The following is a 12,383-nucleotide window of genomic DNA, read 5'->3' as shown; positions in this document are numbered from 1 at the left end:
AAGTGTGAGAAAATGGCACCGACTCTCCCCCGGGGTACGGGTCCCCCCCGTGGGGCACCGACTCTCCCCGGGGTACGGGTCCCCCCCGCGGGGCACCGACTCTCCCCCGGGGTACGGGTCCCCCCCGCGGGGCACCGACTCTCCCCGGGGTACGGGTCTCCCCCGCGGGGTACGGGTCACCCCCTTGCGGGGCACTGACTCTCCCCGGGGTACGGGTCACCCCCCTGCGGGGCACCGACTCTCCCCGGGGTACGGGTCACCCCCCACCGCGGGGCACCGACTCTCCCCCGGGGTACGGGTCTCCCCCCGCGGGGCACCGACTCTCCCCGGGGTACGGGTCACCCCCCACCGCGGGGCACCGACTCTCCCCGGGGTACGGGTCACCCCCCACCGCGGGGCACCGACTCTCCCCCGGGGTACGGGTCTCCCCCCGCGGGGCACCGACTCTCCCCGAGGTACGGGTTAAGTGAGAGAGAGTAAATGCCGTATCCAGATGAGAATTTTGAAGAATTGTCTGAAGGAAATTCCATGTGTGGGTGTGTGACGTTACAGAGAGAAGGATTCCCTCTGTTTACATATGGAAACTGATTGTCCTTCACTCAGGATCTGGGGCTACCCTCAGTCCCATATAAATATCAGCCAGTCTGTCTATCAGTCACTCAGTGTAGAGCACAGACAGAGGTGGGAGTCTGCGACACGGTCAGGGTCTGCGACACGGACGGAGGTGGGGGTCTGCGACACGGTCGGGGTCTGCGACACGGACGGAGGTGGGGGTCTGCGACACGGTCAGGGTCTGCGACACGGACGGGGTCTGCGACACGGACGGAGGTGGGACTTAACAGAAACACCCGCTCAATGGAGGCTACAGGTAGGAGAGACTGTGAACCACAAACAGTTACCGCTCCCCTCCCTCTGTCTCTCCGTCTCTCTCTCTCTCTCCCTTCACGCTCTCCCTCCCCCCTCCTCTCTCCCTCCCCTCTCTCCCTCCCCCCTCCTCTCGCCCTCCCCCTTCCTCTCTCTCTCCCTCCCCTCTCCCTCCCCCTTCCTCTCTCCCTCCCCCCTCCTCTCTCTCTCCTCCTCTCTCCCTCCCCCCTCCTCTCCCTCCCCCTTCCTCTCTCTCTCCTCCTCTCCCTCCCCCTTCCTCTCTCTCTCCTCCTCTCTCCCTCCCCCCTCCTCTCCCTCCCCCTCCTCTCCCTCCCCCTTCCTCTCTCTCTCCCTCCCCCTTCCTCTCTCTCTCCCTCCCCCTTCCTCTCTCTCTCTCTCCCCTCCTCTCTCCCTCCCCATTCCTCTCTCTCTCCCCCCTCCTCTCTCCCTCCCCCCTCCTCTCTCCCTCCCCCCTTCTCACTCCCACCACCTTCCTCTCTCCCTCCCCTCTCCCTCCCCTTCCTCTCTCCCTCCCCCTTCCTCTCTCCCTCCCCCTTCCTCTCTCTCTCACCCCTCCTCTCTCTCTCACCCCTCCTCTCTCTCTCTCCCTCCCCCTCCCTCCCTCTCTCTCCCTCCCCCTCCCTCCCTCTCTCTCCCTCCCCCTTCCTCCCTCTCTCTCCCTCCCCCTTCCTCTCTCTCTCTCCCCCTTCCTCCCTCCCCCTTCCTCTCTCCCTCCCCCTTCCTCCCTCCCCCTTCCTCCCTCCCCCCCCCTCCCTCCCCCCCCCTCCCTCCCTCTCTCTCCCTCCCCCTCCCTCCCTCTCTCTCCCTCCCTCTCCCTCCCCCTTCCTCTCTCTCTCTCCCTCCCCCTTCCTCTCCTCCCTCTCCCTCCCCCTTCCTCTCTCCCTCCCCCTCTCTCTCGCCCCATTCCTCTCCTCCCTCTCTCTCCCCTCCTCTCTCCCTCCCCCTCTCTCTCGCCCCATTCCTCTCCTCCCTCTCTCTCCCCTCCTCTCTCCTCTCCCCCTCTCTCTCGCCCCATTCCTCTCCTCCCTCTCTCTCCCCTCCTCTCTCCCCCCTCCCCTCTCTCTCGCCCCATTCCTCTCCTCCCTCTCTCTCCCCTCCTCTCTCCTCTCCCCCTCTCTCTCGCCCCATTCCTCTCCTCCCTCTCTCTCCCCTCCTCTCTCCCCCCTCCCCTCTCTCTCGCCCCATTCCTCTCCTCCCTCTCTCTCCCCTCCTCTCCCCCCTCCCCTCTCTCTCGCCCCATTCCTCTCCTCCCTCTCTCTCCCCTCCTCTCTCCTCTCCCCCTCTCTCTCGCCCCATTCCTCTCTCCTCCCTCTCTCACACACTAACTCCTGTCTCTGTTCCGTTCTTTCCCCAGGTCTCTCGGTCGTTAGTCTGCTCATTGTTCAGACTCTCACTTCAGCCCGTCCTTTGCCACTCTCACATCCGAAGTCGACAGAGCACAGCACAGGCACGGTGAACATCCACCGCACATTAACTGCCAGTCTCAGACTGTCCCGAACAATTCTCCAGGAATCACACAGACTACAGGAGCTTTACGTAAGCAAATTACAGTGGACTCACTCTGCTCTCTCTCAGGGAGATATCTGTACACTGACTGGTGTCTCTCAGTCCCCTCTCTCTCAGGGAGATATCTGTACACTGACTGGTGTCTCTCAGTCCCCTCTCTCTCAGGGAGATATCTGTACACTGACCGGTGTCTCTCAGTCCCCTCTCTCTCAGGGAGATATCTGTACACTGACTGGTGTCTCTCAGTCCCCTCTCTCTCAGGGAGATATCTGTACACTGACTGGTGTCTCTCAGTCCTCTCTCTCAGGGAGATATCTGTACACTGACTGGTGTCTCTCAGTCCCCTCTCTCTCAGGGAGATATCTGTACACTGACTGGTGTCTCTCAGTCCCCTCTCTCTCAGGGAGATATTGTACACTGACTGGTGTCTCTCAGTCCCCTCTCTCTCAGGGAGATATCTGTACACTGACTGGTGTCTCTCAGTCCCCTCTCTCTCAGGGAGATATCTGTACACTGACTGGTGTCTCTCAGTCCCCTCTCTCTCAGGGAGATATCTGTACACTGACTGGTGTCTCTCAGTCCCCTCTCTCTCAGGGAGATATCTGTACACTGACTGGTGTCTCTCAGTCCCCTCTCTCTCAGGGAGATATCTGTACACTGACTGGTGTCTCTCAGTCCCCTCTCTCTCAGGGAGATATCTGTACACTGACTGGTGTCTCTCAGTCCCCTCTCTCTCAGGGAGATATCTGTACACTGACTGGTGTCTCTCAGTCCCCTCTCTCTCAGGGAGATATCTGTACACTGACTGGTGTCTCTCAGTCCCCTCTCTCTCAGGGAGATATCTGTACACTGACTGGTGTCTCTCAGTCCCCTCTCTCTCAGGGAGATATCTGTACACTGACTGGTGTCTCTCAGTCCCCTCTCTCTCAGGGAGATATCTGTACACTGACTGGTGTCTCTCAGTCCCCTCTCTCTCAGGGAGATATCTGTACACTGACTGGTGTCTCTCAGTCCCCTCTCTCTCAGGGAGATATCTGTACACTGACTGGTGTCTCTCAGTCCCCTCTCTCTCAGGGAGATATCTGTACACTGACTGGTGTCTCTCAGTCCCCTCTCTCTCAGGGAGATATCTGTACACTGACTGGTGTCTCTCAGTCCCCTCTCTCTCAGGGAGATATCTGTACACTGACTGGTGTCTCTCAGTCCCCTCTCTCTCAGGGAGATATCTGTACACTGACTGGTGTCTCTCAGTCCCCTCTCTCTCAGGGAGATATCTGTACACTGACTGGTGTCTCTCAGTCCCCTCTCTCTCAGGGAGATATCTGTACACTGACTGGTGTCTCTCAGTCCCCTCTCTCTCAGGGAGATATCTGTACACTGACTGGTGTCTCTCAGTCCCCTCTCTCTCAGGGAGATATCTGTACACTGACTGGTGTCTCTCAGTCCCCTCTCTCTCAGGGAGATATCTGTACACTGACTGGTGTCTCTCAGTCCCTCTCTCTCAGGGAGATATCTGTACACTGACCGGTGTCTCTCAGTCCCCTCTCTCTCAGGGAGATATCTGTACACTGACTGGTGTCTCTCAGTCCCCTCTCTCTCAGGGAGATATCTGTACACTGACTGGTGTCTCTCAGTCCCCTCCCTCTCAGGGAGATATCTGTACACTGACTGGTGTCTCTCAGTCCCCTCTCTCTCAGGGAGATATCTGTACACTGACTGGTGTCTCTCAGTCCTCTCTCTCTCAGGGAGATATCTGTACACTGACTGGTGTCTCTCAGGGAGATATCTGTACACTGACTGGTGTCTCTCAGTCCCCTCTCTCTCAGGGAGATATCTGTACACTGACTGGTGTCTCTCAGTCCCCTCTCTCTCAGGGAGATATCTGTACACTGACTGGTGTCTCTCAGTCCCCCCTCTCGGGGAGATATCTGTACACTGACTGGTGTCTCTCAGTCCCCTCTCTCTCTCAGGGAGATATCTGTACACTGACTGGTGTGTCTCAGTCCCCTCCCTCTCAGGGAGATATCTGTACACTGACTGGTGTCTCTCAGTCCTCTCTCTCAGGGAGATATCTGTACACTGACTGGTGTCTCTCAGTCCCCTCTCTCTCTCAGGGAGATATCTGTACACTGACTGGTGTCTCTCAGTCCCTCTCTCTCAGGGAGATATCTGTACACTGACTGGTGTCTCTCAGTCCCCTCTCTCTCAGGGAGATATCTGTACACTGACTGGTGTCTCTCAGTCCCCTCCCTCTCAGGGAGATATCTGTACACTGACTGGTGTCTCTCAGTCCTCTCTCTCAGGGAGATATCTGTACACTGACTGGTGTCTCTCAGTCCCCTCTCTCTCAGGGAGATATCTGTACACTGACCGGTGTCTCTCAGTCCCCTCTCTCTCAGGGAGATATCTGTACACTGACTGGTGTCTCTCAGTCCCCTCTCTCTCAGGGAGATATCTGTACACTGACCGGTGTCTCTCAGTCCCCTCTCTCTCAGGGAGATATCTGTACACTGACTGGTGTCTCTCAGTCCCCTCTCTCTCTCAGGGAGATATCTGTACACTGACCGGTGTCTCTCAGTCCCCTCTCTCTCAGGGAGATATCTGTACACTGACTGGTGTCTCTCAGTCCCCTCTCTCTCAGGGAGATATCTGTACACTGACTGGTGTCTCTCAGTCCCCTCTCTCTCAGGGAGATATCTGTACACTGACTGGTGTCTCTCAGTCCTCTCTCTCAGGGAGATATCTGTACACTGACTGGTGTCTCTCAGTCCCCTCTCTCTCAGGGAGATATCTGTACACTGACTGGTGTCTCTCAGTCCCCTCTCTCTCAGGGTGATATCTGTACACTGACCAGTGATTGTGTGTGAGGATTTTCGAACGTTTCCCCGATGTTGACTCTGATCTTTTGGTTAATTTCCGCAGAGAGTGGAGACTCTCCTGGGAGTCGTGCTGGAGACGAGAAGGGAGTTGGAATTCCTCCCCTCTGGGACTGTCCCACATTCCCGCTGGACCTCACTGCAGGTTAGTGCCTCTCACTCACTCAACTCAGCATCCGTGGGTCTCTTTGCAGGTCAGTCTGAGGCTCCAAGCCCGGCCTAAAGCCCCCGAGAGACTCCCCCCTTATATCGGAGGTCTCTGACGGAGAGACTCTCACCTATATCGGGGGTCTCTGATGGAGAGACTCCCCAATATCAGGGGTCCCAGAGTGACTCCCCCATTTTTGGGGGTCCCTGAGAGACTCCCCTTATATTGGGGGTTTAAGACGGAGAAACCGCCCCCTATATCGGGGTTTCTGACGGAGAGACTGTCCCCAGATCTGGGGTTTCTGATGGAAAGACTGCCCCCTATATCGGGGGTCTCTGATGGAGGGTCTCCCACATATATCGGGGTCTCTGATGGGGAGGCTCCCCCCATATCGGGGGTCTCTGACGGAGAGGCTCCCCCCTGTATTGGGGGGTCTCTGACGGAGAGGCTCCCCCCTATATCGGGGTCTCTGACGGAGAGGCTCACCCCCATATCGGGGGTCTCTGACGGAGAGGCTCACCCCCATATCGGGGGTCTCTGACGGAGAGGCTCACCCCTGTATCGGGGGTCTCTGACGGAGAGGCTCCCCCCTGTATTGGGGGGTCTCTGACGGAGAGGCTCCCCCCTATATCAGGGTCTCTGATGCAGAGGCTCCCCCCCATATCGGGGGTCTCTGACGGAGAGGCTCCCCCCATATCGGGGGTCTCTGACGGAGAGGCTCCCCCCTATATCGGGGGTCTCTGACGGAGAGGCTCCCCCCATATCGGGGGTCTCTGACGGAGAGGCTCCCCCCTATATCGGGGGTCTCTGACGGAGAGGCTCCCCCCATATCGGGGGTCTCTGACGGAGAGGCTCCCCCCTATATCGGGGGTCTCTGACGGAGAGGCTCCCCCCATATCGGGGGTCTCTGACGGAGAGGCTCCCCCCTATATCCGGGTCTCTGAAGCAGAGGCTCCCCCCTGTATCGGGGGTCTCTGATGGAGAGGCTCCCCCCGTGTCGGGGGTCTCTGCTGCAGAGGCTCCCCCCATGTCGGGGGTCTCTGATGCAGAGGCTCCCCCCATGTCGGGGGTCTCTGATGCAGAGGCTCCCCCCATGTCGGGGGTCTCTGATGCAGAGGCTCCCCCCATGTCGGGGGTCTCTGATGCAGAGGCTCCCCCCATGTCGGGGGTCTCTGATGCAGAGGCTCCCCCCATGTCGGGGGTCTCTGATGCAGAGGCTCCCCCCATATCGGGGGTCTCTGACGCAGAGGCTCCCCCCTATATCGGGGGTCTCTACGGAGAGGCTCCCCCCTATATCGGGGGTCTCTGACGGAGAGGCTCCCCCCTATATCGGGGGGTCTCTGACGGAGAGGCTCCCCCCTATATCGGGGGTCTCTGACGGAGAGGCTCCCCCCTATATCGGGGGTCTCTGACGGAGAGGCTCCCCCCTATATCGGGGGTCTCTGACGGAGAGGCTCCCCCCTATATCGGGGGTCTCTGACAGAGAGGCTCCCCCCTATATCGGGGGTCTCTGACGGAGAGGCTCCCCCCATATCGGGGGTCTCTGACTTAGAGGCTCCCCCCAATATTGGGGGTCTCTGACGGAGAGGCTCCCCCCTATATCGGGGTCTCTGACGCAGAGGCTCCCCCCTGTATCGGGGTCTCTGATGCAGAGGCTCCCCCCTATATCGGGGGTCTCTGACGGAGAGGCTCCCCCCTTTATTGGGGGTCTCTGACGGAGAGGCTCCCCCCTGTATCGGGGGTCTCTGAGGGAGAGGCTCCCCCCTGTATCGGGGGTCTCTGAGGGAGAGGCTCCCCCCTATATCGGGGGTCTCTGATGGAGAGGCTCCCCCCTATATCGGGGGTCTCTGACGGAGAGGCTCCCCAGTATTAGGGGTCACAGCCCTTGCTCCACGTGTACGCCTGGCCCCTGTGTGAATCGGTAAATCCTCAATTTGCGATCTGGGTTTAATTCAGGATTCGGAGCGGCTCCTGGACATGGCGTTGAAACTCCCGGTATTCCGAGCCTACCTGGAGAGGCTGAGGACCAGGGAGAGGGAGAGGAGCAACGGGAATCGATCCAACATCCTGGGAGATCTGGACACCATCCTTCTCCACACAAGGGACCTGCTGCTGCTGATACACACACAGGTAAAGGGGTTCGGGAACACTGTCCCCCACACCCCCTCCTCGGGAACACCCTTCCCCTGCACCCCCCTCGGTAAACCCGTCCTCCCTCCCCTCCTCTGCTAACATTGTGTTTCCTTCTCTCTCTCCAGATGTCGGTGGTCGGTGTCCCCGAGCCCCGGGCTCTCTCCCTGTCGGAGGAAGTGTTGAACCATTCTGCGGTGTGGGACAATCTGAGCGAGGGATACCTGGTCCTGCGGGGATTCGCTCACTACCTCGGGCGTGTGGTGCGTGATTTAACCGTGCTACTTGTACGGGACCGGGCCCGGGGGCGGGGGCGGGCGAGGGTCCTGGGACACACATCGCAGCCGAAACGACAGGTCGCACAGCACAGGAGCTTCCAATCGGCCCACGGTTTCAAGCGAGGGACCTGACAGGTGGAGAGTGGACGACCCTGGACTGGTACAAACTGCTGGGGGCCGCGGTCTGGGGTCCGCGGCCTGGGGCCCGCCCCGCCCGCTCACTGACAGACAATTAGGTTGCCAAACTGAGTGTGCATTGAGTGTTTTTTAAATATTTAATAATTTATATGTATCTGTGAGGACTCAACATTTTAAATAAAATGCATTTGTAGAAATGGGTTTTCTGGAGCATTTGAATCATACCTGGGACAGTGTAGAGGGAGCTTTACTCTGTATCTAACCCTGTACCTGCCCTGGGAGTGTTTGATGGGACAGTGTAGAGGGAGCTTTACTCTGTATCTAACCCTGTACCTGCCCTGGGAGTGTTTGACGGGACAGTGTAGAGGGAGCTTTACTCTGTATCTAACCCTGCACCTGCCCTGGGAGTGTTTGATGGGACAGTGTAGAGGGAGCTTTACTCTGTATCTAACCCTGTACCTGACCCTGGGAGTGTTTGACGGGACAGTGTAGAGGGAGCTTTACTCTGTATCTAACCCTGTACCTGACCCTGGGAGTGTTTGATGGGACAGTGTAGAGGGAGCTTTACTCTGTATCTAACCCTGTACCTGACCCTGGGAGTGTTTGACGGGACAGTGTAGAGGGAGCTTTACTCTGTATCTAACCCTGTACCTGCCCTGGGAGTGTTTGACAGGACAGTGTAGAGGGAGCTTTACTCTGTATCGAACCCTGTACCTGCCCTGGGAGTGTTTGACGGGACAGTGTAGAGGGAGCTTTACTCTGTATCTAACCCTGTACCTGCCCTGGGAGTGTTTGATGGGACAGTGTAGAGGGAGCTTTACTCTGTATCTGACCCTGTACCTGCCCTGGGAGTGTTTGATGGGACAGTGTAGAGGGAGCTTTACTCTGTATCTAACCCTGTACCTGCCCTGGGAGTGTTTTGACGGGACAGTGTAGAGGGAGCTTTACTCTGTATCTAACCCTGTACCTGCCCTGGGAGTGTTTGATGGGACAGTGTAGAGGGAGCTTTACTCTGTATCTAACCCTGTACCTGCCCTGGGAGTGTTTGACGGGACAGTGTAGAGGGAGCTTTACTCTGTATCTAACCCTGTACCTGCCCTGGGAGTGTTTGACGGGACAGTGTGGAGGGAGCTTTACTCTGTATCTAACCCTGTACCTGCCCTGGGAGTGTTTGACGGGACAGTGTGGAGGGAGCTTTACTCTGTATCGAACAGTGACAGTCAGGAAGACTGTCTGTGTCTAAAATCTCTTTGTTCCAATATGGAAGTTAAAAAAGCACTGACCACAAGCCACACTGAGAATGCGGGAAGTGGATATGAGGAGCCTGGCCATGATAAGACTGTCGGGAAGGCTGGGGGATTTCTCTCCCCTCTGTTCCCGTGCGGTCTGAGGAAATGTTTTATTGTTAGATCAGAATCAGATTGTGCCCATCACCCTCTGTGGCACTGAGCCCAACAGACACAGCGGGGAAGGTCCCACGCAGAGTCCTCGTTTATTTGAGGAATAAAGTCTAAGGTAACATCACCTCCCGTTTATAGTGGGCCTCTAACGGAGTAAAACCTCCCCCGAGGGGCTTCCCAGGAGCGGAAATCAGACCCCGGGCCAAGTACTTACCGTAGAGGAAGTGCAACGAAGGTTTCCCAGGCTGATTCCTGGGATGGCAGGACTGAGGTATGAGGAGAGATTGGGTCGACTCGGCCTGTATTCACTCGAGTTTAGAAGAATGAGAGGTGATCTCATCGAAACATATAAAATTCTAACAGGACTGGACAGACAGGATGCAGGGAGGATGTTCCCGATGGCTGGGGAGTCCAGAACCAGGGGTCACAGGAAGGGAGGGGGGCGAGGGGCCATGGAGGGATTTGAAGAGAAGGATGAGAATTGTAGGGGCTGGAGGAGGTTACAGAGATAGGGAGGGGGGCGAGGGGCCATGGAGGGATTTGAACAGGAGGATGAGAATTGTAGGGGCTGGAGGGGGTTACAGAGATAGGGAGGGGGCGAGGGGCCATGGAGGGATTTGAACAGGAGGATGAGAATTGTAGGGGCTGGAGGGGGTTACAGAGATAGGGAGGGGGCGAGGGACCATGGAGGGATTTGAACAGGAGGATGGGGAATTGTAGGGGCTGGAGGGGGTTACAGAGATAGGGAGGGGGCGAGGGACCATGGAGGGATTTGGATTTGAACAGGAGGATGGGGAATTGTAAAATCGAGGTGTTCCTGGACCGGGATCCGATGTGGGTCCAGCGAACACAGGGAGGGAGTGATGGTGAACGGGACTGGGTGTGAGTTGGGATACGGGGGGAGGGGGTGATGGTGAACGGGACTGGGTGTGAGTTGGGGTACGGGGAGAGGGGGTGATGGTGAACGGGACTGGGTGTGAGTTGGGGTACGGGGAGAGGGGGTGATGGTGAACGGGACTCGGTGGGAGTTATGGATACGGGGGTGGGGGGTGATGGTGAACGGGACTGGGTGTGAGTTGGGGTACGGGGGGAGGGGGTGATGGTGAACGGGACTGGGTGTGAGTTGGGGTACGGGGGGAGGGGGTGATGGTGAACGGGACTGGGTGTGAGTTAGGGTACGGGGGGAGGGGGTGATGGTGAACGGGACTGGGTGTGAGTTGGGGTACGGGGGGAGGGGGTGATGGTGAACGGGACTGGGTGTGAGTTGGGGTACGGGGGGAGGGGGTGATGGTGAACGGGACTGGGTGTGAGTTGGGGTACGGGGGGAGGGAGTGATGGTGAACGGGACTGGGTGTGAGTTGGGGTACGGGGGGAGGGGGTGATGGTGAACGGGACTGGGTGTGAGTTGGGGTACGGGGGGAGGGAGTGATGGTGAACGGGACTGGGTGTGAGTTGGGGTACGGGGGGAGGGGGTGATGGTGAACGGGACTGGGTGTGAGTTGGGGTACGGGGGGAGGGGGTGATGGTGAACGGGACTGGGTGGGAGTTATGGATACGGGGGGAGGGGGCAGAGTATTGGATGAGCGGATGGTTCTGGAGGGTACGAGGTTGGGGGAACTGTCCAATAAGCGAGATCGGAACTCCAGTTTGCGATCCTGCCGACACCACCTTTCAATTTTTATTTATTCGTTTATTTATCATTAGTGAGGAATAAAACACAGCTCATCGCCAGAATTAACCGAGGTCTCCTTTCCCCTCCCCTGCCGCACCGCCCCTCCCCCACGACTCGGAGCCAGTCCTGCCTGACCACCAAATTTTTCTTAAAAAAAACACGTCACCATTTCATGAAACGCACGAAGACAAGGAATGGTCTCGCCCCTCCCCCTACGTGATGTCATCAGGAGCCGACGAGATTGGACGAAGGAAGCGGAGGGTCTCCCCTCTCCTGGAACCAGGGTGTCGGGTTTGGGGAGATCGATGACCCAGGAGGGGGAGCGGGTGATGGGTTCCAAGGACGTATTTACAGGAGTCGGGAAGAGGGGGTGACGAAGGAACTGGAGGCCGGACAGGCCGAGAAAACACAAAGGGTAAATACATTTGCCGGCGAGGGGAGGGGCGAGTCGAGATTCAGAAGAGATGGGGGGGGTCCTGTGGGCGCTGGTGGCCATTTTGTCTCTCTCTCTCTGCCTCTGCTCCTCGCAGACCTGGAGGGAATGGAACACAGGAAGAGATCAGGAACGGGGTCAGGACAAGCCGAGGGGCAGCACACCACCACCACCCATCTGATCACCGCACATGCAGGGTGCCCACATGGAGCAGGACAGGACCCGGACCCCGGGGAGAGTCGGTGCCCCACGGGGGGGACCCGTACCCCGGGGAGAGTCGGTGCCCCGCGGGGGAGAGTCGGTGCCCCGCGGGGGAGAGTCGGTGCCCCGCGGGGGGGACCCGTACCCCGGGGGAGAGTCGGTGCCCCGCGGGGGGGACCCGTACCCGGGGGAGAGTCGGTGCCCCGCGGGGGGGACCCGTACCCCGGGGGAGAGTCGGTGACCCGCGGGGGGGACCCGTACCCCGGGGGAGAGTCGGTGACCCGCGGGGGGGACCCGTACCCCGGGGGAGAGTCGGTGCCCCGCGGGGGGGACCCGAACCCCGGGGGAGAGTCGGTGCCCCGCGGGGGGGACCCGAACCCCGGGGGAGAGTCGGTGCCCCGCGGGGGGGACCCGAACCCCGGGGGAGAGTCGGTGCCCCGCGGGGGGGACCCGTACCCCGGGGGAGAGTCGGTGCCCCGCGGGGGGGACCCGTACCCCGGGGGAGAGTCGGTGCCCCGCGGGGGGGACCCGTACCCCGGGGGAGAGTCGGTGCCCCGCGGGGGGGACCCGTACCCCGGGGGAGAGTCGGTGCCCCGCGGGGGGGACCCGTACCCCGGGGAGAGTCGGTGCCCCGCGGGGGGGACCCGAACCCCGGGGGAGAGTCGGTGCCCCGCGGGGGGGACCCGAACCCCGGGGGAGAGTCGGTGCCCCGCGGG

At 59.3% G+C, this 12,383-nt stretch overlaps 2 protein-coding genes across 2 annotated transcripts in view; one reads left to right on the top strand and one right to left on the bottom strand.

The window, feature by feature from the left end:
• Positions 1 to 253: 253 nt before the first annotated feature.
• Positions 254 to 8,158, top strand: LOC137320137 (cardiotrophin-2-like). The gene is made up of 6 exons (XM_067981888.1): positions 254 to 767; positions 829 to 868; positions 2,240 to 2,421; positions 5,314 to 5,412; positions 7,372 to 7,545; positions 7,674 to 8,158. The coding sequence occupies exons 2-6, from the start codon at positions 856 to 858 to the stop codon at positions 7,953 to 7,955; spliced, it is 750 nt and encodes a 249-aa protein (XP_067837989.1). The 5' UTR covers positions 254 to 767; positions 829 to 855; the 3' UTR covers positions 7,956 to 8,158.
• A 2,872-nt stretch (positions 8,159 to 11,030) lies between these two features.
• LOC137320138 (phosphatidylinositol transfer protein beta isoform-like) overlaps positions 11,031 to 12,383 on the bottom strand; it is a 33,800-nt gene continuing 32,447 nt past the window's right edge. Inside the window, exon 12 of the mRNA XM_067981889.1 lies at positions 11,031 to 11,565. The gene's annotated coding sequence lies outside the window, so the exon portion shown is untranslated. The remainder of the gene's footprint in view (positions 11,566 to 12,383) is intronic.

This window comes from Heptranchias perlo, unplaced genomic scaffold (assembly GCF_035084215.1).
Source record: "Heptranchias perlo isolate sHepPer1 unplaced genomic scaffold, sHepPer1.hap1 HAP1_SCAFFOLD_983, whole genome shotgun sequence".
Taxonomy (NCBI): Eukaryota; Metazoa; Chordata; class Chondrichthyes; order Hexanchiformes; family Hexanchidae; genus Heptranchias; species Heptranchias perlo.
Note: the sequence above shows the minus strand (reverse complement) of the source record. Positions and strands in the feature narration are given on the sequence as shown.